The sequence below is a fragment of the Podarcis gaigeae genome (genome assembly GCF_964106915.1).
Source record: "Podarcis gaigeae genome assembly, chromosome: 6".
Classification (NCBI taxonomy): domain Eukaryota; kingdom Metazoa; phylum Chordata; class Lepidosauria; order Squamata; family Lacertidae; genus Podarcis; species Podarcis gaigeae.
Genome location: NC_139682.1, coordinates 23,179,840 through 23,207,101, shown reverse-complemented (window position 1 = coordinate 23,207,101; position 27,262 = coordinate 23,179,840). Strand labels below are relative to the sequence as shown.

At 45.4% G+C, this 27,262-nt stretch overlaps 2 protein-coding genes across 2 annotated transcripts; one reads left to right on the top strand and one right to left on the bottom strand.

Annotated features, from left to right (window-relative positions):
• Positions 1–17,199, top strand: LOC310847981 (neuritin-like). Its single transcript, XM_083746387.1, has 3 exons — positions 1–469; positions 1,790–1,949; positions 10,613–17,199. The coding sequence occupies exons 1-3, from the start codon at positions 427–429 to the stop codon at positions 10,836–10,838; spliced, it is 429 nt and encodes a 142-aa protein (XP_083602513.1). The 5' UTR covers positions 1–426; the 3' UTR covers positions 10,839–17,199.
• Positions 16,353–25,668, bottom strand: SYS1 (SYS1 golgi trafficking protein). Its single transcript, XM_083746374.1, has 4 exons — positions 25,495–25,668; positions 24,131–24,391; positions 19,112–19,179; positions 16,353–17,887 (listed from the first exon to the last, which is right to left on the bottom strand). The coding sequence occupies exons 2-4, from the start codon at positions 24,290–24,292 to the stop codon at positions 17,647–17,649; spliced, it is 471 nt and encodes a 156-aa protein (XP_083602500.1). The 5' UTR covers positions 24,293–24,391; positions 25,495–25,668; the 3' UTR covers positions 16,353–17,646.
• Positions 25,669–27,262: the final 1,594 nt, after the last annotated feature.

Sequence of the window (27,262 nt, the reverse complement as noted above, 5' to 3'; positions counted from 1 at the left end):
CAAAGCATGGCAAGGGACAGACCCCTCCGTTTTCTCCCCCGGTGAGCGCGGTGGCTGCGCCTTCCTGGACTAAACCACCTTTCTCGGCAGGGGGAGAAAGGAGAAAGGGTCTGGGCTCCCGGGAGGCAGCTGGAGGGAAAGAAGTGGCGTCTCCAGATGGGCTGAGCAGACTCCCCCCCCCCCCCGGGAGGGCGCGGGAGGAGGGAGCTGAGCGCTTGCAAGGCGCACCGAGCCAGCTGAGCCCTCCAAGTTACCTCGGCGGTCGCCTGCGCCGTCTTGTTTCCTCACCGGGAGGAGGAAGGCTAAAGAGGCGCCCGGGGGTGCTGCTGGTGGGGGAATGGGCTTCCTGGGGGCACGCTGTTGATGTCAGGGGTGGAGTCCAGCCGGAGCCCCTGAGCAGGGCGGCGGCAGCAGGAGGCGGCGGCTATGGGACAGCGAATGGGCACGGCGCTCCTACTCGTCGCGCTGGGTGAGTACCAGCCTTCCCGGCGTAGGGGTCGTGCTTCGATTTGGAGAGGGTCCGGATCATGGAGCTCGGTAACTAGCCAAGCTGAAAGTCTTTTCTCGCCATCCCGGAGGTGCGCGCCCTCTAGTTCTAAGGGTTAGTTAGCTACCGCTCCGCATTTCTTCTGAGCCTCCGTCTGCTTTGAACATCGGTAAAAGGGGACATAAAAATCTAGGCTGTGCCCTAAGTTGGTTGCCAACTGTTTTTTTCAGGCAGTGCTCCTGTGTCGTTATTAACAACAACCTTTCAAGCAAAAAATTAACACACACCCTCCTATAGACAGGAAATGATGGGAGAAGCTTCCCCTGCTATATGTCTGCATCTTGGGTTGTTAAAGGCATAGGAGCTCAGGGCAGGGAAGTTGGCAAGCATATTTGAATACTTGGCAGCAGCTCCAGAGGAAACATCACAATGAACAGGTCGTGTATTAGACATGTATTGCATGGGCTAGATAGCTCTGTTCGACAGAGTGTGGTGCTGATAATGCCAAGGCTGCAAGTTCGGTCCCCGTATGGGACAGCCACATATTCCTTCATTGCAGGGGGTTGGACTAGATGATCCCTAGGGTCCCTTCCAACTCTACAATTCTATGATTCTGAACTCACTTTGTAAGGTTCTGCAAATGCAGACAACCAAATTCAGGGCAGGTCACATTTCGCCTTCCATTGTACATATTTCTCACCTACATTTTTAAGCTGCCTGATCTCCAAAGAGTTCAGGGCAGAATGAATGGTCCCCTTTCTGCCATGTTATCCTCACAACACCTCTGTGAGGCATGGGCATAGTCAAGGGGGGGGCAGGAGGGTAACCGTTTCCCCCTAAATCAAGTAAGTCAATAAAAAAAAATTAACTAACTGAGGTTCTATCCACCCACAACATAAAGCCTGTTCCCTAGCATGAATCCTGGCTATGTCCATGCTGTGAGCTTGCATCAAGGCCCCCAAGTCTTAGTACCTGCACACTATCAGCAACTTCAGGCTGGCTCTCATATGATGCCTATTAAACAGTTCCAAAGCTTAGGGCAGGAGGATTGTGCATTGGCTCTGAATCTGAAATGAGGGTGCCCGAAGGAGATTCCTTGCATCATGAGCTGTTTGACAGAGGAAGACTCAATCAGGAGGAGGTAGACTGTGCTTTTAAGCAGAGGTCGGATGGCCATGCCATAGATGCTTCATTTGTGACTCCTGCATTGCAGGGGGTTGGACTAGATGACCCTTGGGATCCCTTCCAACACTACCATTCTGTGATTCCATTAAGTTACATGGATCCCCTTTCCATTTGCAGGGTACCTGCTCAGGTCACTGACTGCAGAAGCCCAGTGTGAAAACATTTACCAAGATTTATCTGACTGCATCTTAAAACTAGGAGAGAATATGGCCAGCTATGAGGAAGAAGAGGAGGAAGATGAAAGGGACCAGATGAAAGGACTGTATGCCGTCTGCGGGTGAGCATGCACATAACACCATTTATTCATCGCTGACACATCTTGCTTCCAGATTCAGTGCTACTCTCCCCCAAATCCTGTTCTCCACTGTGAATTTTTGTGTCAAGTATTCCACAGTTATTTTCTAAATGCTCCAAACATAGACCTCTCCCATAATTAGTGGGTAACTCCATATCTACTCCACATCTAGGACAGGAAAATGAGACACGGGTGGTTCTGTGGTCTAAACCACAGAGCCTAGGGCTTGCCGATCAGAAGGTCAACGGTTCGAATCCCCGCAACAGGGTGAGCTCCTATTGCTTGGTCCCTGCTCCTGCCAACCTAGCAGTTTGAAAGCATGTCAAAGTGCAAGTAGATAAATAGGTACCACTCCAGCAGGAAGGTAAACGGCGTTTCCGTGTGCTGCTCTGGTTCGCCAGAAGCAGCTTAGTCATGCTGGCCATATGACCCAGAAGCTGTACACCGGCTCCCTCAGCCAATAAAGCGAGATGAACGCCACAACCCCAGAGTCGGTCATGACTGGACCTAGTGGTCAGGGGTCCCTTTACCTTTTATTCCCCAGATATTTTCTAAATACTCCAAACACAGACCTCTCCCATAATTAAGTAGGTGACTCCATATCTACTCCACATCTAGGAGAGGAAAATGAGACTCCACACAGACAGTAAGTACATTTTCCTGCATATCCAGGGGCACCACCATAGCTCAGTGGTAGAGGGGTCTGCTCTGCATGCAGAAAGCCCCCAGATTCAATCCCCAGCATCTGTAGGTAGGGTTGGAAAGACACATTTAAAACCCTGGAGAGCAGCTGCCAGTCAGTGTAGACAAGACTAAGCTTGATGGACCAATGATCTGATTTGGTATAAAGGAGATTCATTGGCTTGTTTCATATACACACGGACATCTGAGAAAAGAGCATGGGTATAACCGCTCCATCTGCTATGTGCCCGTTAGGCTGAAAGGAAGCATGTGGCATGCCTTCAGCCCAGAGAAATTGGGGTCAGGGAGCCTTGCGATTAGATGCACACATCCCAAATCTCAGTTTCCCCCTTCTAAGGTTGTTAGGATTTCTGCCCTCTTCACAGCACTCTGATGTGTAATTAATAAAGGAGGGAAAGTGTTTCCCTATCATCCTGTTTATCCCCTCCTGGACTGCTTCAGCGGCACATGGGGCAGAGTCCCTGATAACTTTGCAACCCTATGCCCGCCCCCCACTCTTGTGGGATGCCTACAGCATAGCCCAGGGGTGGCAGCCCTCAGGAGCTATTATACAAGAAGGAATAATTGGCGGTCTGAGGAGATGTTGAAGGAAGAGGGAGGAGGATCATGCCTGAGGAGATTCCAAAAAGATTGAGAGAAGAATGGGGAGCATATAGAAAAGGAGGAAGGGAGAAGGAACCACAGAGAGACCAGCTGCCATGTTGTACCCTCACAGAGGCTTGAGGCCTTCACCAGAGGCAGAGATATGCCTGAGAAACTTTAAAGAGTGCATGCAAACAGTCGTTCTTCTCAAGTGGGATCTAATCACACACACTGGCAAATTCAGGTTGCTCCATTAAAGCAGATTTGGAGCTCTTGGGCAACAAACCCAGTTCTCCAAAATAGAAAATTGCACCGGAAAGTGTGGGATAACACTTGCTTTGACGCTGCAGTTTCATGCACACCACACACCTCTTGTTTCTTCCCTTCTTTTCCTAGCTCCATTAAATAAATCCTTGCTCTTGCCATCTCACCACACCCTGCTTTTACTAAGTTGTTCACTGCCCCCCCCCCCCACTCATTGCCTCTTTTCAGGGAAAGTGAAGCTGGGGGCCTACACACTGTTTTGGGGCATCTGGCATTTCCCTCCCACCCCCGAATTTGGAAAGTGTGGAAATACAGTTTAAAGGATCCTATGAATAAGGATGAAACGGGACGTGGGTGGCGCTGTGATCTAAACCACAGAGCCTAGGGCTTACCGATCTAAATCCCAGCGACTGGGTGAGCTCCCGTTGCTTGGTCCCTGCTCCTGCCAATCTAGCAGTTCAAAAGCACGTCAAAGTGCAAGTAGATAAATAGGTGCTGCTCTGGTTCGCCAGAAGTGGCTGTCATGTTGGCCACATGACCCGGAAGCTGTATGCCGGCTCCCTTGGCCAATAAAGCAAGATGAGTGCTGCAACCCCAGAGTTGTCTGTGACTGGACCTAACGGTCAGGGGTCCCTTTACCTTTACGAATAAGTTATCCAATGAGAAGGTTTCTGCTCATTAAGATGGCTTATAAATATTCTAAAAATAATATATAAATATAATTACCTTGGGGAGGGGTGTAGCATTGTGGTGTCAGAGGTGACATGGAGGCCAGAGAGATATTACTCTTATTCCTCTGAACTGTTTATTTATGAGCATCATGAAATTAGGCCCCACTTCTATCCTTCAGAGGTGATATTAGCTGCAAGGCGGGGAGGGGGGGGAGGTAGATAAATACCCATGTGAGAAGCTACAGGGAACCAGGCAGAGGGCCTTACTGGTAGTGGCACCGACCCTGTGGAATGCTCCCCCCCCCCCCCCTCAGATGTTAAGGAGATGAGTAATTATATAGCATTTAGGAAACATCTGAAGGCAGCCTTGTACAAGGAAGCTTTTAAAAGTTTAATGTTTCATTATGTTTTTATATATGCTGCAACACGCATGTATAAAGTCCACTGCATCTGTTCTTTTCCAGTTAGAACAATTCTATTTTTTTTATCATTGTCATTGTTTTATCTATTTTTATAATTGTATTTTCTATAGTTGTAACCCACATTGGAGCCTTACGGTGACGGGTGGGTCAGGGAGCTTGCAAGCAAATAAATAAAACATATGGTAATAATTATGGATAGTAATAATCAATGAAATGCACTGATTCGGGGCAGAGGCCTAAAAAAGGCACAAGTCAGTCTTGAATCCATTTGGCCTTTCCAAGGAGGGGCAGCTTCAAAGTGAGGTGGATATGCAGCCATTTGTTTATTTGTAATCAAATCAGGAGGGAACGCAGGTGGCGCTGTGGGTTAAAGCCTCAGCACCTAGGACTTGCCGATCGAAAGGTCGGCGGTTCGAATCCCCGCAGCGGGGTGCGCTCCCGCTGCTCGGTCCCAGCGCCTGCCAACCTAGCAGTACGAAAGCACCTCCGGGTGCAAGTAGATAAATAGGGACCGCTTACCAGCGGGAAGGTAAACGGCGTTTCCGTGTGCGGCTCTGGCTTGCCAGATGCAGCTTTGTCACGCTGGCCACGTGACCCGGAAGTGTCTCCGGACAGCGCTGGCAATCAGGTATCAAAGCACCAAGCAGCTCAGCCCCTGGAGCAGGTCTGGGCCTGATTAAAAGCGAGCAAGGGAGATGGAAGAGATAAAAAGTTTGCTGAGATAAATGGGTGCCATTGTCCAGGAATGCAATCAAGGAAGAGGCAAAGCTCTGGGAAGGCATAAAACCAGCTAGCCCAGCAAGAAAAAAGATGCTGAGATTAGAAAGGCAGAAAAAGCAATAAATAAGAATAGGGAACCGGCAAAAGGAGAAGCCAGATTAGGGAGAGGGTAAAGACATATTGTAGGGTTGGGCAGGAGGTTAATGAAGGAGACAAGAAAGTCTTGGAGGAGGAAAAATGAAGGAAGATGACCTCTGAGGGGCATTGCGCCTGAATTGGAGTTTGAGCCTTGGGAATTTGTTGTTGTTGTTTAGTTGTTTAGTCATGTCCGACTCTTCGTGACCCCGTGGACCAGAGCACGCCAGACACTCCTGTCTTCCACTGCCTCCCGCAGTTTGGTCAAACTCATGTTAGTAGCTTCAAGAACACTGTCCAACCATCTCCTCCTCTGTTGTCCCCTTCTCCTTGTGCCCTCCATCTTTCCCAACATCAGGGTCTTTTCCAGGGAGTCTTCTCTTCTCATGAGGTGGCCAAAGTATTGGAGCCTCAGCTCCAGGATCTGTCCTTCCAGTGAGCACTCAGGGCTGATTTCCTTAAGAATGGATAGGTTTGATCTTCTTGCAGTCCATGGGACTCTCAAGAGTCTCCTCCAGCCCCATAATTCAAAAGCATCAATTCTTCAGCCATCAGCCTTCTTTATGGTCCAGCTCTCACTTCCATACATCACTACTGGGAAAACCATAGCTTTAACTATACGGACCTTTGTTGCAAGGTGATGTCTCTGCTTTTTGAGATGCTGTCTAGGTTTGTCATTGCTTTTCTCCCAAGAAGCAGGTGTCTTTTGGGAATAGTCATTGTAATAATATTGCACGCTACCCAATCTCTGAGCAGTTCGAGATTCCAGGCGCTCACTCAGGGTTTGTGTTTCCTTTGGAATGAGGTACAGCAGAGACTGTGGTGTTTTTAGGATATATGGTTTATTTACACATATCTACAACCTGAGCCTATGATGGAAGGGTTCACAGCATTAACAAGAAGGTCTTGCTTCTCCCATAGCCACAGCCTTGGATTCCAGCAGAAATCAGGCATGGCTCTGTCTCCCAGCTGCCTGCCTGCCTGCAACCTTGCTTCTATCTCACACACCTTAACTCTCTGGTCTTTGTCTTTCTAACTACCAGCGAGTTGAGGGAGAGGGGCCCCACTCATTTGCCACCTGGCACAGAGCCACTTCCTTTGTTACCTTAATGGCCTGCACCTCACCAGGAAGCTAGCCCAGCTATTCGAGGAATTGAATCCATGCTGGATCCAGGAATTAGAAGGGGGCTCAGGCATACAGCCTATCCCCTCCAAATTCATAATTATAATATTTGTTAAGAACTTTCAAGAGTTCAGAGCGCTTCACACACACCTATCTAGTTACAATTGGGAACACAGGAAGGTACCTGCCTTATAGCAAATTGAACTGTTGGTTCATGTATTGTCTACACTTATGGGTGTAGTGGCTCTTCAAGGTTTCAAGCCGGTGCCTTTGCCAGCACTACCTAGAGACTTTGGAAATTGAACCCTAGGATATAAGATGCTGTACGGCCTTTCACTTTCTTACAACTTTGCAGAGTAAGTCAGTATATTAGCCTCCATATTTCAAGTGAAGAGGAATGAGGCTGAGAGAGTCAGACTGGGACTTCCAGTTGGTAGTTCAGTTTCTTAATCACTGCAAGCAAGCAAGCTCAGCCACACACCAGATTCTTGCTGCTGTTTTTAAACCCCACTTTCTAACTCTCCGTGGTGCAGTGGTACCTCAGGTTAAGTACTTAATTCGTTCCAGAGGTCCGTTCTTAACCTGAAGCACCACTTTAGCTAATGGGGCCTCCTGCTGCCGCCACACCGCCGGAGCACGATTTCAGTTCTTATCCTGAAGCAATGTTCTTAACATGAAGCACTATTTCTGGGTTAGCGGAGTGTGTAACCTGAAGCGTATGTAACCTGAAGCGTATGTAACCCAAGGTACCACTGTGTAGCTAAAGGGTAGCTCTCGTTCTCTGTAGGAGTGATCCCCAAGAACTCTCCCCCCAAAAACCTTTGCTCATTTTCTTAGGAGAATTACCTCACTGAGGTAGTAATGTAAAACTTTGTATCTGGGCCATACCACTTTAGATTGCAGGCGAGAGTTCCTATGGTGATGGTGTGAGGTGATTTAATTTGTTCAGATGCAACCCTAACTGCACTTACCTGGGAACAAGTCCCCCCTTTTTTCCACAGTAAATCAGTACATAAACAACAACAGCCTATACAGAATCAACCATGTTTTAAGAATTAGGAAATGGATCCAGATCAGGGCTGTATACATATATTTAGAGGTTCTGTGTGCTTAACCCGTACACATGTGAAATTTAGTACTAAGCACGTTCAGCACCTAGAGAACCTCAACTTGTATTGAAATTTCTAGCCCTTAAAAGATTATGAAGTTGGGTCTGAAAATGTGTCCACCACAAAGGATGAAATATCAGAAACTATGGGGAAGACACATTTTATTGGGTCAGAAACCAGGGCTTCAGCACTCTGCCTGTCCGTATCTTTGCCTCTTCTCATGAATTGGAGAAGCAGAATTAATGAAGCAAACTATATGAGCATATGCAAGCCTTAATTAACCTCCTTTATACAGACCATTGGATTCACATTTTGTTGATGCGGAGTAAGGCTTTCTTGTTTTGTTTTGCTTTAATGCAGAATACACACAACCTATCATTGTGCTGCAAGACCTGAGTTACTATCATCCTGGATATGCCCTGCCATTCTTTCCTGCTATAATGGAATTAAAACAATACTGTCTTCCCATGATGTTCCTGTTCCATGTTTCTCTCCCTCTGCTAGTGAGAAAAGGCTGGTCAGTGACAGATATGGAGATCATAACAACTGATGCCTCAGAAAGCAGCCTGCTATGAAATTGATTGTATTTGTTGTTTGGTTTTAGTTGTGCAACATTCCCCCAGAGTCCAACGCTGACAGGTCATGTGATTATGGCCTGTGTTTGTGAACAGATGGAGGCTGCAAAAACTGATGCATGCTGGGGATTGTGATTACCCAACTGAGATGGGGAAGGGTGGGGGAGAAAGAGTGAAGAGCAACAAATACACACAAAAAATGTCCTTCAAAGTAGACACTTCAGTTTTCATGCCTCGCTCTTCCTGTCTTTGTTGAAGTCAAATAATTTTAAGCTGCTAACTCACTAAATTTCTCCTTTGCCCCCTGCAATTATGCTGTTGCAGGTTGCAGAAGCAAGGCTTGTTATAAGGCAAAATGAGTTTACCTTGTTTGGCAGCAGCTTCTCTCATTATTATCTCAGGACATTTATTCTGCCACAATAGTTCTATTTAATGAGCTCTTTACAGCTGGCAATCAGATAAGTGTTCTCTGAGATTTTATGCACACAGACACACACACCAGCCTTGTTTCATGATTGTGTAAGGATGCCTTGGACAAAAGATGATTTTTGTATAACCAGGGTCTTCTTTGGGCAAAATGTTCCACTTATGTGAGAAAGACTGGTGGGTTTTTGGTGGGTGGGTTCGGCAACATGTCATTAATGCAATAGTTGTGCATTAGTGATGGATTTATAGCAGACCATCCACACATTCAGCTTTATTAGATGTTTAGTGACACTTCCCCAATGTCGCCATCTTATTGCTGTCTGGGGAGGCACTCTTGTGCAATAGCACAATGAAAGTGGAGCAAATACCTTTGCACGTTTGTGGTTCCAGGATAAAGTTACAGGATTCCAGCTGGACACTACAGGACATGCACCGATTGCAAACAAAGCAGGATGTCCACCAAGAAACGGTTGCTGGGGAAACCCAGCCAGATGGGCGGGGTATAAATAAATAAATAATCATTATTATTGCAGGCACAAACAGTACTGAAAGTGGGATCACATATAACCTCACTGATACAATCATGGGCACAAATAATCATGAATGCACAATCAAAAGGACGTCTGGAGGGACCCATTGTAACATTACAATCAAACATTTCCAGAAGGAAAATGTTTCAGCAAAGCCAGAAAAGATACAATTCACTTTCACAGTGCAGCTATTACAGTAACAGCCTAACAAGGGAGTATACTCAGGACCCTGTCCTATGTCCTGCTTCCGCCCCCTTTTTAAAAATCCATTATAGCTCAAGCTATTTAGTCTGGAATCCATGTATTCATTGGAAGAACTGGAATTGATTAACCAAGAATTTAGTTTGCACCCTGTTTTGAGCGCTTGTGGTGGGAGGGGCCAGAGGCAAAAGTGGGTGGAGAAACTTATGTAAATTTTAAATGGTAGGCTAGTTTGTGCACTTACACACCCCTCTCCATCCAACAAGAGGCATTATCCGCATTCAAAGACACATTCCAGCCAGGCAAAAACACTCAAGGATGGTATGGAGAAGGGCCAGCTAGAGACGGTGGTTGAAGAGGAGGTGAAGCCTAGAGAGAGGTGTGGAGGACCACATTCATTCCCAGGGCCTGAAGGTCTCCACCCTTGAGCTAGATCAACCTTCTCGGGGTATCCTATCCTGTATGAAAACTGCTTAGGCATCCTGAAATTTGGTTCTTTCAACATCCATCCAATGTTCCTCATTTAGGCTGCATTCGTATGCACAAAAGCAAAATGTTAGGTATCCTAGTAGTTATTCAGGAAGGACTGCCTATAGAAGAACTTGTTCCTATGGGGATAAATTTGGCACAGGGAGCATGAATTCATATTCATGGCAGCCATGTGAGTATATCACAGAAGTGCTGCTAGACGTGGATTGTCCTTTTTCTTCCTCTAAGGTGGACAGAATCACATTGAGAAGGCTGGAACAGTGCCTACTCTGGTCATAACCAACCAACCAACCAACCATCCATCCATCCAACCAAACAAACAAACCATTCAGGGTTTATGTCAGGGGTGGACAACCTCTTTGAGCCAGTGAACATTTTGAGTGCCATGGCCAGTCACAAAATGGCTGGCATGGGGGTGTGGCATTACACAAAATGGCTGCTGTAGGCAGCATATAAGAGGCCAAGCCAAAGCAAACAGGAACTGAGCAGAAAAAGCAAGAAGCCTTTTGTGGGTTGTGGATTTGAGGGGATATTTACTAAGACATTTCATGGGTCCCATAAGAGCAACTGGTGAGCACCCACAGGCACTGGATTGATGATCCCTGCTATATGTTCTGCTTTACAGATAAGCGATTTCTAACTCTGACTTCTTTGTTTTATGCAAAGAAACTAAGTCTTCTCTTTCTCCTGCTGCAGATATTGGGAAGAGTTTCACACCTGTGCCGTGGCTGCCCTTTGGGAGTGCCAGAGGGAGGCAGCAACTATCTGGGAGATGTTGAAAAAGGAATCTAGGAAAATCAAATTCCAAGGCAGCCTTTTTGACCTCTGCGCCTCCAGCAACTCCCAGAATTTCAGCTCCTTGCAGATTCCATCTATTTCGCTGTTAAGCATCACTTTGATGGTCACGTGGCTTAATTTATAAAGGGAACCACTCTGCACATATGTACATATATTTATTTCCAGATCTTTGATAAATACTGTTAGGGGTTTTGTGTTTGTTTAGTGAATGCTTGGTTACATTATAAATATGGAGGGAAATCCACTGCATTTTCCAGTGATCTGGGTTGTCAAGAACAAGTCTGGCAAGTGTTCCAGTTTGACTTTGCCCACGAGAAGTTGCTTGTGAATCTCAGCTTTAAACCACTGAACTTGGAGGAAATGGCAGCACAAGCAAAGGGGCACCTACTTTCCTTATTTTGGTCTGCTGTTTTGGATGTTCTTTGATAAAACTACCAATCAAACTATTGTGTCGATCTCTTCCCACACCTACACAACCATTCCTAAGGACAGTATCCTGGACAACCTCCTAGAACAGTAAATATTAGGGAACTAAAAAGGGCAGTTTGAGCTCTTAGAAACCATCAGGAACAGATTTTCCCAGAGAAACAAATTCAAATGGTTGTGTTCCATCTCTGGAACAATCCCCAAAATCTCTACTGACACTCTGCCGTTTTAATATGCTAATCAGGTTACACACCTGTTTGATTTATCAAGGTGTTTTTGGGACAAATGATTGCACAAGAATGGTAAGATATATGGTACTATATTATGTTGGATTGTGGTTTCAGGTGCTGATCAAGAGCTCTGACCTAAAGTTGGTGGATAGAACCTCAGGGCTACATAAGAATATATGGATCAGGCCAAGGGCCTTCTAGCATCATGTTCTTACACTGGCCAGCCAGTTGCCTGTGGGAAGCCAACAAACAGGACCCGAGTGCCAAAGAAGGAACTCATGCTGGCTTTGCACACATTTACAAGGGATCAATGTAAACTGTCAATCCTCCTCCCTAAAACCACTTTTTCTTCATTTCCCAAGATGTGATGCAAGAAAAGAGTAAGTGCTGTCAGCGCTTCCAAAACTGAGGGATATGTCTGAACGTGTTTGAGGTTGAGAATGATCTCCTGCAATTTGGCAGTATTCCAGCCCTGTCAGCAGAGTAGTTGTGCGTACCATACCTGTTGCTCTAAGACCCATTTGAGTTTCTGCACCTCTCTAGCATAGTGTAAACCAGCAGTGGAGAGCCTCAAGCTAACTAGGCCTGCCGAGCCTTCTTGTCTTCCCTTCCAGATGCAGCTTGAATGGCAAGGTTTCAAAGGAAGATCGGCGTTCAAGCCTTTGAAATATTGACTTCAAGTCCCATCTGCAAAAGTGCTCCTGATTCTTCCTTTGAAGTGGATTCACCTGACATATGACACCAAGCCCCCTGCTCATGTGGCAAAGTGTTCCACAGTGTGTGTATGAGTTTTGGATCTAGCCTGCTGGCCAGATCCAAGCCCCACCACTGGTGTTAACCATGCTGGCCAACCCGCCAGCCTCCAGCCCAATTGCTTGTAGCCCCTTCCACACTCCATTTATCAATTTGTAATGAATATATGTATCAGACTATTTCCCCATTTGGCCCAGTATGGTCTACTCTTGACTGGCAGTGGTTCTCTAGGTTCTCCAGAAGTTTCCCACCACCTGGTACCAGGACCCTTTAACTAGAGACAGCATGGGTTGACCTAAAACCTTTGGCATGTAAAGCACCTGCTCTGCTCTTAACCCAAGGGCTTTCCTCATTTCTGCCTGCCAATTTGGCATAGCTATTACAGGCATAGGAGGAAGGCTAGAATGGAGGTGGGGATTGGTGAGTCTCATACTGAGCATCCTGCACAGCCACAAAGTACTGATGGCCACTGCCAGCTGAGGACTAGTGAAAGATGGTGAGAGCAGCCATCTTTGTTTATTTACACACCTCCTCATCCATGTCTAAAGCAGCATCTACAGGAAACCTGGTTTTAATCACAAAAGGCACATCCAAGTCAGGGGAGCAGAACCCTCTCCTATTTTTCCTCCCTGCATGGTATTGACCCCTATGCTTTTCTCCCCAGCCCACCTCACTTACTGTGTCAGAGCAAGGCTAGGAGAAAAGTGCTTAAGAACATAGGAGACCCACTGGATCAGACCCAAGGTTTCTCTAGTCCAGAAATCCTGTTCTTACAGTGGCCAACTAGATGCCTATGGGAAGCCCCAAAGCAAGACCAGGGCACACGCTGACTTGTGACTCTGAGCAACTGCTACTCAGAGGCATAGCACTTGTGACGCTGGAGGTAGTACATAGCCATCATGGTTTGCAGCCATTGGTAAGCTGTAGCCTCCATGAATTTGTCTAACCCCCTTTAAAGCCATACTAGTTGGTGGCCATCACTTGATCTTGTACTTCCTTCAAGAATGCAGTGAAGTAAGGAAGGAGAGGGGGTGAGTTCCACTGCCCTCAATCAAGCATGGCTTTTGTTGTGAAAAGCTGATAGCTCGCACACAAACTTTAGACATTGTGGGCTAGAGACATGTGAATGAAGAAACATGGCTTCTCTGTTGCGCTTGGCTTTAAAAGAGCAGAGACAGGAGGACACCCTGGTTCCATCCATCTAAGCCTATCCTCCAGAGACTTTTTTTGTGGAGGGTGGGGGACTTCTGGAATATGACACTGCTTAGCATTGTATTTCTACAATATTATCTCTTGCTCTTAAAAATCCTGCTGTGGCCATTTACACTGTCAAATGCCCTGTCCCACTTTCCCTAGAAATCAAAGCTCAAATCACTTGGCTGGGCAAGGCTACTCCCTGTCTCTGATCTCCCCCTCCCTCTGGACAAAATTTAGCTTGAGTTCACTGAGGGATGATGCACTAGAAGCAGCTGTTGCAGAAACGCTCTCTGGGAGCAACCCCTCAAGTGCCTACATCAGACCAAGTTCATTAAGAAAAGGAAGCCATCTGCCGTTTATTTGCTCTGTGGCAGGGCAGAGGATAACTGCTCTCACTTTATTATGCACACAAACACATAGGAAACTGGGCTTCACAGGATCAGGATGACAGAAAACAGATTCACAGAACAATCCTATATATGTCTAGTCAGAAGTAAGCTTCAGAACTCAAAAGCATTTAGGAACGGGCTGGCACCCAGGTTTGTTCTCCATGAAGCAGCAACAAATATAACAAGGCTAAATTAACTCTCCTATATGTATACAACATAGAGGGATGCGGGTGGCGCTGTAGGTTAAACCACAGAGCCTAGGGCTTGCTGATCAGAAGGTCTGCGGTTCGAATCCCTGCGATGGGGTTAGCTCCCGTTGCTCGGTCCCTTCTCCTGCCAACCCAGCAGTTTGAAGGCACATCAAAGTGCAAATAGATAAATAGGTACTGCTCCGGCGGGAAGGTAAACGGCGTTTCCATATGCTGCTCTGGTTCACCAGAAGCAGCTTAGTCATGCTGGCCACAGGACCCAGAAGCTGTACGCCGGCTCCCTCGGCCAATAAAGCGAGATGAGCGCCACAAACCCAGAGTCGTCTGTGACGGGACCTAATGGTCAGGGGTCCCTTTAGCCTTGACGTATATGACATAGAAATTGAAGTATTTTTCTTCCTGATTATAGAACCATAGAATTGCAGAGTTGGGACCCTGAGGGTCATCCAGTCCAAACCCCTGGAATGCAGGAATCTCAATGAAAGCATCCATGACAAATGACCATCTATATTTGCCCACAATCTGAGCACCTACATGGTTTCTTTATCAGTTCTGTTCTTTCTCTGATAACATTCCTGCATTCCCCCATTTCTATCCCTGGAGGCTTCCCTACTGGCTCTCAGAAGCATTTCCTTGAGTGACATGGCAGGAAACATTCTGTTTGGTTCTTCCAAGTTCCAGTCCTCTTGGAATTTTCTGTCTGATTTTGATCCTTCTCTTGACATTTCTCCCCACCTTTTGCTGGCAAGCCAGAATCTGCATGCTCTTCAGGAAGAGCAAATTGGAGACTGTTCAGCAGTGAGGGAAGGTATTATATGCGTGCTGAGAGAAGTACTTTATTCTTTTTGAAAGTGTGTCAGAAACATGGCATGTCAGGGGTGTCCAAAGGAGAAATGAATGTAGGAGACCAAGAATATCTGCAATCATGTTTTTCTGCTTACGCCACTGCTTACCCACAGTAACAGAGTTAATGATAACCAAATGGAAACTATAGTCTGATTCTCTCTCACTCAAATGCACACATATTTCATTTTCTCAAAAGAACAAGTTTATAGCCCTCATGGTTGCAAAGATATGCCTGAACATGTATCAGTATATGGTCAAAATGCATGCTGCAGTATCCAAGAGTCAGAGGACTGGTTCAATATGATTGTTAGTGACTTGGGCGCAGCGTGCCTACCATTGTCTATAATCCCTTGCCCCTTTTCCTGACATGCAAAAGTAAACAAATTTTGCAAAATGGTTAAAATGGCAGAATTATACAAAATATTATCTGTATTTGCTCTGTTTACAGACATTGCAGAATCCAGCTTTCTGTGGTGTTGAATTCTGTAACTAAAAAAGGACACAGCCCTGCATACAAGTTCCAATTAGCACTTGAAGCAGATTTCAGGTTAAATGGCTGGGCATGACATTTCGAAAACGAGAGCTTCCATAGGCTTCGGAGTCCCAGCATGCATCTGTGCATTCTGCACAGTGCCTAGTCCAGCTCAACTGGCCTGCAATGTTTTAGATCTGTATTAAAAGCGGGGCTTTTCCTTCTCTCCCCTGCTTTGAGTGTGTTGACCTTTCAGCCAAAGAAACAGCAGGAGCAGGAAAAGCTTCTGGCCGGGGCCCTAGAGAGTCACTACCTGGCAATACCATAGTAGCTGGATTCCATATAAGCAGTAGCAACTGATGTGATAGCACAGAACTGCACTTCCTAGCCTGCTGCTGCTGTTGCTGCCGCTTACCCTAGCAGGGGTGGGACAGGACAGTGGAGCCAATCCTGCACTCCCACCAGTCCATCCACGTGCAGTCCTGACATTGCCAAGACCCTGTGGTGCTCTGCCCCATCTAAGTAAGCTGCAGTGATGTCAGGAGGGTGGCTCTGGAGGTCTGCCCCACTGTATTAAAGCGCTGCCAGAGAAATGCTAGACTGCAGCTTTTCCTATCACATAATAGCAGGCTCTAAAAAGCAAACAATGCCATCTAGTGGCAAAGTGGCGATATGCAACTGTTATTGAACACAGTGTGTAGCAGGGAAAGTAAATGTGTGGAGCTCCGGATGTGGTTAGACTGCAACTCCCATCAGCTCCAGTTGAGTATTATGGGAAATGGACTCCAGAAACATGAAGAGGACACGTTAGCCAGCCCTCATGTACAGCATGTTCGTGACCTAACACTGAATTGTAAACCACGTTGCTGTATTTTTAATGAAAAGTGCAGTCTATAAATATTTCAATAAACAAATAAATAAACAAAAGAACACTGGGAAAGGGGCTTTTTGACTCAGAGGTTTTCCCCAATCATAAAGACAGCATAGAAAAAGACCTGCCTTCTGCTAAATGTAATACCTAAGCATGGGAAGCAAAACATTTAATCCAGGGCGAAACTTCTGTTTGCAAAGGATTGCCAGATGAAATTCAGAAAAGGCATCACAAAAACAAAGAGCTTTTGAGAGACAGTTTATCGAGTTCTATATGCAAAATTATCCCCCTAACCATTACAAACCAAGCATTAACTTACCAATATAACTTATACAAACCAATACCACCAACAAATATTTATGTACAAAGAAAGGCTCAGTGGCATGTCTGAAAATAAGTTCATTGTGAAAAACCCATAGTTCCATTAACAGCTGCAACCGGCTGTTACAGATTAACTCTCTCTTCCAAACCTTCCATCCCTTTTAAAATAGGAGAGTTTTGACTGTGTATGACAGGGGCACTCAGGCCTCTGTGCGTAGGAGACAACGGAAGCTGCATGTTTCTCTTAATCTTGTTCAGTTAAAAAACTCATTAATAGTCCTGTTCTTTATATGCTAACACAGCCTCGTATAACAAAAAAGGACAGTGTCCTTGATTATAAATACTAGAATCTGATGGTCAGAGAAAAGGAAGTACATTCGTGGTAATACTATAAACAAGAAGGCTCATCTGAAGCATTTTAGCCCACAGCTAGCCCTCTTTGTTGGCCAGCGGGCCAACTTGCTGCATGCCATTTTTTTCCTTGAAGATGGTAGATTTAAAGTTTTGATGATGTGACTTCCAGGATGATATTCCTGTCTGATGGCTCCCTTTCCTCCCCTGTTGCTATATAAAATAACAGGATAACCCTGCCTGATCAATAAGCTGCGAAACTGCAATGGACAATGAGAGTCTTTATTTGCTTTGCCAAAAATCAGTCTCTACAATCCAATAAATATTGTCACTTTCCTCTTCACCTTTAGCCAAACCTTCTATAATCACAGCAGCCAAGTGAGAAATACTTCCTACTTTGTCTGATCTCCTTGATTTTTTTTTTAATTTCAAAAGACAGTTGGAAGGAAAATAGATACGAGATGTACTGGGGAGGGAGCAGAATGGAGCTTTTATTGTGCATTGCGTGAAGTCAACTGCCTGGGTATTGTCCATATTGAAGAAAATGACAGTTCCAGTTCCGGCAACCCAGTGTTCATCTCACAAAAACAGTCCAGCTCCTGTTGCTTTGTTGTCCAACGCTGAATCTGTTCTGAGCTGCATGGGCAAAATGGGTGTGCCTACCCAAGCAACAAAGTGTGCTTTATCAAAATCTGATTTGTCCCATGTTGTACCCATGGATGCATCACAAACCTTTCGCGCAAGATTATTTAAAAGTTACAACAGACATGCTGGGTTGCTTCAAATACATTCTCACGTATCCTGTGTTAGCACCAAGATGAGGAAGCCGTGGGGAAGAGAGAGAGAGAAACAGCATCTTCCGAGGGTCTATACGTTGGATTTGGGGGTTGAATTTAATGGGATCTCCTTCAGTTCTGTTCGCATACAAAGGTATTCCCCAATCACAGCCATGAGTGCCGTGCACACAGTATGTACAAGCCACCACGTCAAAGCAGTTGGAAAGTGTGCGTTGTAAATCCAGCAGCCCAGCAGGTGGAAAAAGTGAATGGTGACTGTGAAATCCAAGCACTGCTTTCCTCGCCGAATGAAATACAGCAAGCCTATGGCACTGTAAAGGGGAGGGGAGAAAAGATTTTACCTGAAACTGTAGCATTCAGGAAAGAAGGAATTCAGCAACAGAAAGTTTTCAGACATTTTTATATTTATCCTGCACTAAGAAGTACAAGAGTTATCTTAGAATCATAGAATTGTAGAGTTGGAAGGGATCCTGAGGGTCATCTAGTCTAACCCCTTGCAATGCGGGAATCTAAATGAGATCATACATGGCAGATGGACATCCAACCACTGCTTTAAAACCTCCAAGGAAGGAGAATCCACCACCTCCTGAGGGAGTCTGTTCCACTGTCCAACACCTCTTATTGTAAGAAGGTTTTTCCTAGTAATTTAAATCCATTAGTTTGGGTCCCAGCCTCCAGAGCTGGAGAAAACAAGCTTGCTCCATGTGGGGACTTTTTAATTAGGCTGTTAGGAATATTTATGGCTGAAAACCTTTGATCTGGCAACTTCTCTTCCTCTCCTGGCTGCTCTTGAGGTACAACATATCTCTCTTGTGAGAGGGTGGAAGACTATAAATACTCATGCTCATATGCCTTAAAGGACAGCAGCTATTTGGCTGATATTTCAAAGAAATGTGGAGCACCAACTTGTTCCAAGCCCTGCAGCTCTTGATCACGTGTCCTTATCCTCTTTGCCCATTCTCTTTTCCCAGATTTCTTAAACCTCTCTGAGACTTTCCTATAGCCCTTTCTTGCTTTCATTCCTTCAAACAACTCTTTCTTCCAAACCTGCTTTCCAAGATTCCCCCCTTCCTTTTGCCTGTTGCCTCCTTAGGCTCCTCCTTCCTCTTTTCCTATCCCTCATCTTCCACCCATTTTCCCCAAGAACTTACTTTTTGCCCTGTCCGTCTATAGAGTCTGAGCAGTTCAACCAATAGCAGCCAGAGATTTAAGACAGGTTAGTCAATCCCTACAAACAGCTTTCTCGCAATATTCCTTAGCACAGGTCTAGGCAAGGTGGTGCCCTCCAAACATTGTGGATTGCAGCTCCTATCATTTCCGACCATTGGCCACGCTGGCTGGGCGCTGATGGAAGTAGTTCTAAACATCTGAAGGATACCATGTTAGCTATGCCTGCTTCTGCATTACAACACAGACTGAGAATACTACGGTTTTCAGCAAAGGATATTTGATTCCTGGGAAAAAATGCTTGTACTTCAAAGAAACAAAATGGCGATCAGAAGTGTCAGAAATGCACATCCAAAAAGGCAACTTACCAGGAAAGTGCATTCAGGATAAAAGCCATCATGGCAAGTCTGCCAGGTGAGGTGGAGAACCCCAAAACCTGCACAGGGTTACAAGAAGAAAAACAGCCACTGGGATAAATTGGAAACCAACTCAAGATTTGTTTGACTTCTCTTCCCCATCCATGCATTCCATTCAATATAATGCTTCGTTTACCTTCAAGGCAGAAAAACAATTTCTTTTTCTAGGAGTGCAGATTTGTATGTACAAGTTTAATTATATCTACAAAAATCAGCCAGGGCTGAGTTTTTGGTGGTGTTGTTATTATTATTATTACTACTACTACTACTATTAGTTAATTTTATATACTGCCCTTTATCCGAACATAATAAGGCAGTTTACAATATAAAAACACAAAAATACATACCATAACTAGAAGTAAAACAATAACCCCCCAGTAAATGTATGTATCACAAGGGATATTGATACAATGCCAGAATGGAATTATATATTTTGCAAAAGTTGCCCTATGGCTGAAGTGGGTTCCATTTGCTTCTACAGAACAGATCAGTCTATGTTTTGAGGCTAAAACCCACTCCTCCCTATCTGAAACTGCATAAATTACACACATTTTCTTGATTTTGTGAAATTCCAAAGGATCTGAAGCAGTGGTTCCCCAACTTGCACCCCACCCCCACTGAGCCACTTGAAAATTGCTGATATTCTTGGTGGGCCACTAAATGATCCCCCCCCCCACACTTGTAATATTTGTAATACACTCTGCTAAGATACTGTGATATTTTTAATTGTACTTTTCTTGCTGCTTCTTTTTTTTTTTTGTATTGCAATTGAAATTCCATAGAATTCAAATTGCAATACAATAAAATACAATATAAGAAATAAAAAGCATTAAAAATACAACTAAGAATCAATATGAATATTTAATGCAAACATACCATTGACAACCTGCAAGAAGCTTGTGGACCAATAGTGGTCCACACACCACTGTCTGGAACCTCCTGATCTAAAATACAGCTCAGTGGTTAAAGTTTTCAAAATAGGCAATCCAGCCAAGATAAATCAACGTCTACATGAGCCTCTGTCACCAGTTATTTTCATAGAAAGGACTGAATAGAAAGGCCAACTGTCACAGTACACTAACTGCAGTTTTTCGGCAACTCAGAACTGAAAACTTACAACTGCCACCAAAATCCAGGCTATCGTAAATCACTACCCCATGCAGTTTGCCAAGGTCAGCAAGCTGCGATAAGGCATGCTCCACAGAGTCCCTAAGCTGGTCATCATTTCTGCTTACAAAAGTTGGAAAACAGCAGAGTTGCAGACAGCACAGGCAAAAGTCCTGCTATTTCAAACATGCAGCCTTGTAACCATTGCTGTCTATGCATTGGGCAGACTTCCACAGAGATGGGCAGGTGTCAAACTTATTCCTGCCCTATTCTCCCAATAGAGATGAGGACAGAAAGCACAGAGATCCCAAATGAAACCTACATTACAGTACTGCGGTGCTCAAAGCCAATCTGATGGTGAGAGCCATGAGAAGGTCTGGCTCTAATTTCCCTGGGTGGAATTCAGTTGTGAGAGTGGGCTTCCACTGGCGTCCAAGGACTTCAGTTTCCTTTCTTCACACCTGTAATGTCCCATGCAGCCCGCAAAAAAATGAGAAACCTTGTATAGCTGGACAGTAGCCTCCTATACAAAGGTAAAACTCACATCCACTGCTCTGTCCATGTCTGCCTCTCACCCTACCCATCACTAGCACCACCAGCATGTGGCCCTCAGAATGCTTCTCCCAAAGGGAATGTGGCTTCCGGGCTTACAAAGGTTTCACACCACTGGGCTAAGACAAGGTTCTCTCCTCCCAACCTGAAAATTTCTGTGACTTCACAATATGCACTACTGGATCCACTACACAATATCCACTACTGGCTCACTTCCACTCAGTAGCTTCAGAGAGGGGAGTACTTCTCATGTCCCTGCTCATGGGCTTCTTGGTTGGCCACCATGGGAAACAGGACACAGGACAAGATAGAATACCCAGCAGGGATCTTCTTGTGTTCTTATGAGAGAGATAACTGGGTCAGAAACAAGCAGTTGGGTTTTCGTCTCTACAGAGGTCTTCTTCTGCCATTTAGGCTTGTGTTCACTCTACTGTACTTCAAAGCCTCATCTGGGGCTAGAAAGAGGAAGTTATGGCAGAGGAGTATAAGGCTGGGGAGGAATATGCTGTTGAAGTCAATCGGCTCCCTTCCCCAGTCATGGATGGCCACTTCACCCCCAGGGCTGGTTGCAGGTTAAAAGGAGCTCAATTGGATCAGATCAGGGGCCACGTAGTTCGGATTCAGTTTGAAACAGTGGCTAGCCTGATGCCGTAGCCAATAGCAATTGATAAAATTATGTAACAGGAGTGGAGAGTCTTTTTCAGCCTCCAGGTACATTCCTTCATAGGCAACCTTCCAGGAGACAGATGCTGGTGGTGGGTAGGGCCAGAGACAAAAGTGGGTGGAGCAACTGATGTAACTCACACTTTTTATACTAGGCTACATTCCATCCACCTTTCCAACAAAGGTCCGTATAGTTAGAGCTATGCTTTTCCCAGTAGTGATGTATGGAAGTGAGAGCTGGACCATAAAGAAGGCTGATCGCTGAAGAATTGATGCTTTTGAATTATGGTGCTGGAGGAGACTCTTGAGAGTCCCATGGACTGCAAGAAGGTCAAACCTATCCATTCTTAAGGAAACCAGCCCTAAGTGCTCACTGGAAGGACAGATCCTGAAGCTGAGGCTCCAATACTTTGGCCACCTCATGAGAAGGGGACCCTGGAAAAGACCCTGATGTTGGGAAAGATTGAGGGCACAAGGAGAAGGGGACGACAGAGGATGAGATGGTTGGACAGTGTTCTCGAAGCTACCAGCATGAGTTTGACCAAACTGCGGGAGGCAGTGGAAGACAGGAGTGCCTGGCGTGCTCTGGTCCATGGGGTCACGAAGAGCCAGACACGACTAAACAACTAAACAACAACGTTCCATCCAGGTAAGAGTTTTCTACAGACTCTTCTGTCCATCCAGACAAGCAAAAGGCATGATCATAGCTCAAGGACAGATGCAGCCAGGCAAAAGAGAGGCACAGAGGACTCTCTAGATTTGTCTTATCTTTTCAGACTCCATTGAAAAGACTGTTTTATGCACATGTAACCATCCCAGGCCGTCTCACTCACTCCAAAGAAAGAACACCACAGATTTTTCCCACATCTGATCTGCCCTGAAACAATGTCTCTACTTAAACATTTAAATCCAAATCCTTCATCTGACATCACTAGAAACTTTGGGTAGTGATAAAAGTGAATTGTTGTATTCAGAGTTTTCTTCTGTAGAAATGATACAAAACAGCAGGAATAACCATTATAGTGAAAAAACACACATGAAGGTAGGTGGAGGAAACTGCCCTTTCGGGGAGAAATATTCAACTGACTTCATACAAACTTTTACAAGGTCACACACGACAGACCATTTTGGGTTCTTGTTCTTTGATCCTATTTCTAGTTCAGTAATAGTGTTGGAATAGTGGATTGTTAGAAGAACACAGGAAGCTGTCTTATACCGATTCAGCGCATTGGCCCATCAAACTCAGTACAGTATTGTTTGCACTAAATGGCATTGACTCTTTGGGTCCAAGACAGGGGACATTCCTAAGTCAAGAGGTTGGGGATTGAACCTGGGACCTTCTGCGTATGCAAAGCAGAAGTTTTAACACTGAACTATGTGCCCTTTGTTTTATAAGCATTTCCTTTTTCTTTTTGAATGGGAAAACAAGGGAATAAACTTTTGAATAAATAAAGAAATAATATCAGTTCCTATTAGCAATAACAATACACAGCATCAGTTACAGATAGGTAGCCGTGTTGGTCTGCCATAGTCAAAACAAAAAAAAATCCTTCCAGTAGCACCTTAAAGACCAACTAAGTCAGTTCTTGGTATGAGCTTTCGTGTGCATGCACACTTCTTCAGATACACTGAAACAGAAGTTTCCAGACCCTTCTATATAGTGAGAAGGTGGGGAGGGGTATTACTCAGAAGGCTGGTGGGAATGGGTGATTGGCAGATAGCTGTGATGAGCCTGTTGATGACTCTTAACGACTGCAATAGGTCTTACAGGAAGAAGCAAGGGGTGAAAAGGTGAAAAATGGCTTTGTCATGTATAATGAGATAAGAATCCAAGGTCTTTGTTCAGGCCAGGTTTCTCCATGGTTTTAAGTTTGGTGATAAGTTGTAATTCAGCAGCTTCTCTTTCCAGTCTATTTCTGAAATCTATTTCTGAAATACACAGCATGTCCTCTCCACAATAAACAATATCTAAACGATCATCTTAATTTTGCTATCGCAAAGGCAGCCATTCATTTCTGACAGTATGTGCAAATTCATTTCTGACAGTAATAAACTTGTCTATGCAAGCCAAAAATCTGCATACAAAAGTATGTAAAATTTAAATACAAATGTTATAGAATGCAATCTGTGAAACTGTGTTAATGTCATACTTGTTTAAATACTGGAGATTAAGAGGGGGAACACACAATCCAGATCACGCTTCCTCTGGTCTGAGGAGCTGATAAAGATGGTCAGGGTGTGTGTGACTGTGTAGAACAGGAAGCCAGGAGCAAAGGGGTGGCTGGAGGTTGAAGGAGAAGGCTGTCAAGAGTGGTGGGAAAGTCTGACATACTGTCCTGCCTCTCTACTGTTATTCACACTGGAGTTCACACTCACATGACTTCCCTCCACTCCTGATCTACAGGCACCACAACCCAAACAGGTACAGTGTTTCTTGTACTGGTCAATTCCTTTTCCTTCCAACATTTCTCCATTCACTCTGATCTGCACTTTTAACTCCAACTTCTACCCAGGGATGGGAAAGACTGACTCAAGGATTCCCCTGGATACCAAAAAGTAGGAGACGTAAACAACAATTCTCTTAGCCTGCAAGGTTGGTTTTCAAAATCTTCTAGCTGTCAGGATTTCCCAAAATGAATAATATCCTACCTCGTAGTTGAAAATCTGGTCAAGGGACGGGCTGTTGTGAACCAGGCTGTCCACCACAGCCAACCAGAGCCCAAGCGAGCTATAGTAAATTGCCTGCATGAGTGTGATCTGGGAAAGGATAAGAGCAGGATCCCAAACATAACTTCGGAACTGTGGAGCCATTGCTAAAGCAGGGGCCTGCCCACTGGCTAGGCAAAATCCAGCGATGTCTTAAAGTATCAAGCACACATCTCACTGACTAGAGGCCAGTCGCATCAGCACCTGAAAGTGAACAACAACCAAACAAAACATGTTACTCTAACTGAAGCTAATGGAAGGGCCCTCCAATCTACCCATTGTCCAAAACCCAAAGTGTACTTTTGGCATCTTCTGGCATTCATATTACTATTCTTTGGTGTGGTTTCCCAAGTGTAGCCCTGAGAGAGGCACGGGAAACCTAACAGAGACAGATTACAAAACAAAAACAAAAACCCAGGCCTAAGTGTATGTTGCACAGATAGTACTGGGAGTGCTAACACAGAAATGGGAGAGAGAGAGACCGTAAAAGGATACTCACTAGATGAGCATTGAAGGATTAATGCTGTTTTCTGAAAAAGATTTTAAACCTATCCAACCCTATGAGTTTGGGACAGGTGAAAATATATTTGACCCGAACAAGGAAGCCATGTTAAAATTGGTATAGCAATTATTTGAGCAGGATCCCGTTCTGTCACCAAGAACGTAAGAACTGCCTTACTGGATCATAACTAAAGTCCATCGTAAGGTCACATCCCTCCTGGGTCAGATGTCTAAACCAGCATCCCATTCCCCACAGTGGCACAACCAGTTGCCTAAACAGGGAGCCCACAAGCAAATTCCCTTAAATTCTGGATGTGTACCATGCAGCCTCTGAGATAACCTAGTAGCCTCTGAGATCTGATATCCCCCATGAAACCTAAATAAATAATAATAACCCCCTTCCACCTGGAAAGCCGCTGACGGTGTAGGGCATTTGACTGTGTAAATGGCCACAGCAGGATTTTTAAGAGGTTAAAGATTTAAGGCTGACACATGGGCGCGCCTTTTCTGAGAAGAGCTTCCAGGGGGTGTGCGTTGGCTTCCTTAAACGCAAACAGGCAGAAACCCGGCAGGTAGAGCTTCCCCCGTCGTTGCATCACTTAACGGGGAGAAACCAGACCTGCTGGTTTTCCGCCTGTCGCGAAGGTGTTGAAAGAGTTGTGCCAGGCGCTGAGGGAGGCCGAGAGGAGAGAGGGACCATCCCGCCAGCCTACAGGGCTTTCCTCAAACCCGGCTCCCACAAACCCGCGCCTGCCGCCCCGTCTCCCTCAGGTCTCGAGCCAGCCCTCGCCGCTTTTGCCACTCACCTCTCTCCCGTCGCCGCCGAAGGGTCCCCGAAACCGCCGCCGCCCCCACCCTTTCCTAGCCCCAAAACAGCCTCGAGAAACCGCCACAGGGTCCAAACTTCATTCCCGGCCGGCCAGGCCCGTCTTCGCAGCTGACTCTTTTTTCGGCCGACCATAGAGCCAGACGGCCTCCGGATGCCTAGAACGGCGGCTGGAGGCCGGTGACGTCACGGGGAAACCGACGTGAGCCTGGAGGGGCGCCCTACGGAGCGGAAGTGACGTCATATTATAGTAATACGCGTCGTCTGGTCATCAACGGTTTCTTTGATAAACGTACGGTATTTCTATGTTTACGCGTGTGACGCTCGCTGAAATGCTTATCCTCGGTAGGTGACGCCACTAAAAAACCCCTCCAAGAATAATATTCAGGGTGTAAACTAACCCGAGCTAAAGGAGGCGTAGGTTTTCCAGGCAGTTTCCTAGACAGGATGGATGGGAGGTTGTTACAGACCGCCCAGAGTGGCTGAGGCAACCCAGTCAGATGGGCGGGGCATGTATGGATGTATAAATAAAATAATTACAGTCGCTTTGAAGCCGCTTAAGGTGCCTGCCATCAGCTTCAGCTGGTGTCCCAGGGCGCCCCCATCTGGACAGGCACAACCTGTGATATGCGTCATTATGAGGACTATATTATTATTAGTCTGCCAGTATGCTTTTTTATTGTGTTTTTATTATTTTATCATGGATGTTCTGTAATGTGCTTTTAATGTTGCACGCCGCCCTGGGAACTTTTGATAAAGGGCGGTATATAAATTGAATAAATAAACAAAGAAACTATGTTTTGTCTACTACACTCTGGTACCCTCTAGGTTAGATCACAGTAACACGTTATACATGAGGCTGCCTCTGAAGACGTTTTGGAAACTTCAACTGGTACATTTGCAGGCTTGAAAGCAACAACAATCTGAATGAACATCAGTCATACTCAATTGACTGGTTTCCATTTCTGGCCACAGATGAACATGCAAACTACAACAGTTTATGCTTCCTTTCTGCTTTCATCGGAATTTTCCAGTATCCCCAGCCAGCACGCTGTGACCACAGAGCATATACTCACTGAGTTGTTTGGGGGCTTTTACCCTTTCCACCTATGGGTATGCACTCTCCTCCTCCCCCAAAAAAATTCTAAAGGCAACTGGTGTAGAATTCAGCAGCCAGGTTGACGGTTTCAGCATATCACACTGATCCTGGCCGAATTGCACCTGGTGTCAATTAGTTTCTGGGCCCAATTCAAAGTGTTGGTTTTGCCTTAAATAGCTAAGGACCACAATAATTCAAGGACTGCATTTCCCCATATGAACCAACCTGGACCCTGAGATCATCACTTGAAGCCTGTTTTTGAATGCTTCCTCAATGAGATGTTTGGAGATGGGCCTTCTGTGATGGCTTCTTGTTTTTGGAATGTTCTCCCTAGGGGACTCGCCTAGTGCCTTCATTACATATCTTTAGGTGCCAGGCAAAAACTTGGCTTTGGCTGATTAACACTCTATGTTCTTTTAAATGGGTAGGTGGGAATATTGGTTTGTTCTTGTTCTTGTAATTGTTATAGTGGCTGGATGCCCCCCACCAGGGTTGCTGTAGCTGAATTCTGCGTTGCAGATCCTTCCTTGAGCTGAGGATGCAGATGACCCCCAAGGTCATCCCCAACCCGTATTTTATTACCTTTCTCATCATTTGCTTACTTTTACTTTTACATTTATATCCCACCTTTCCTCCAAGGAGCTTGAGG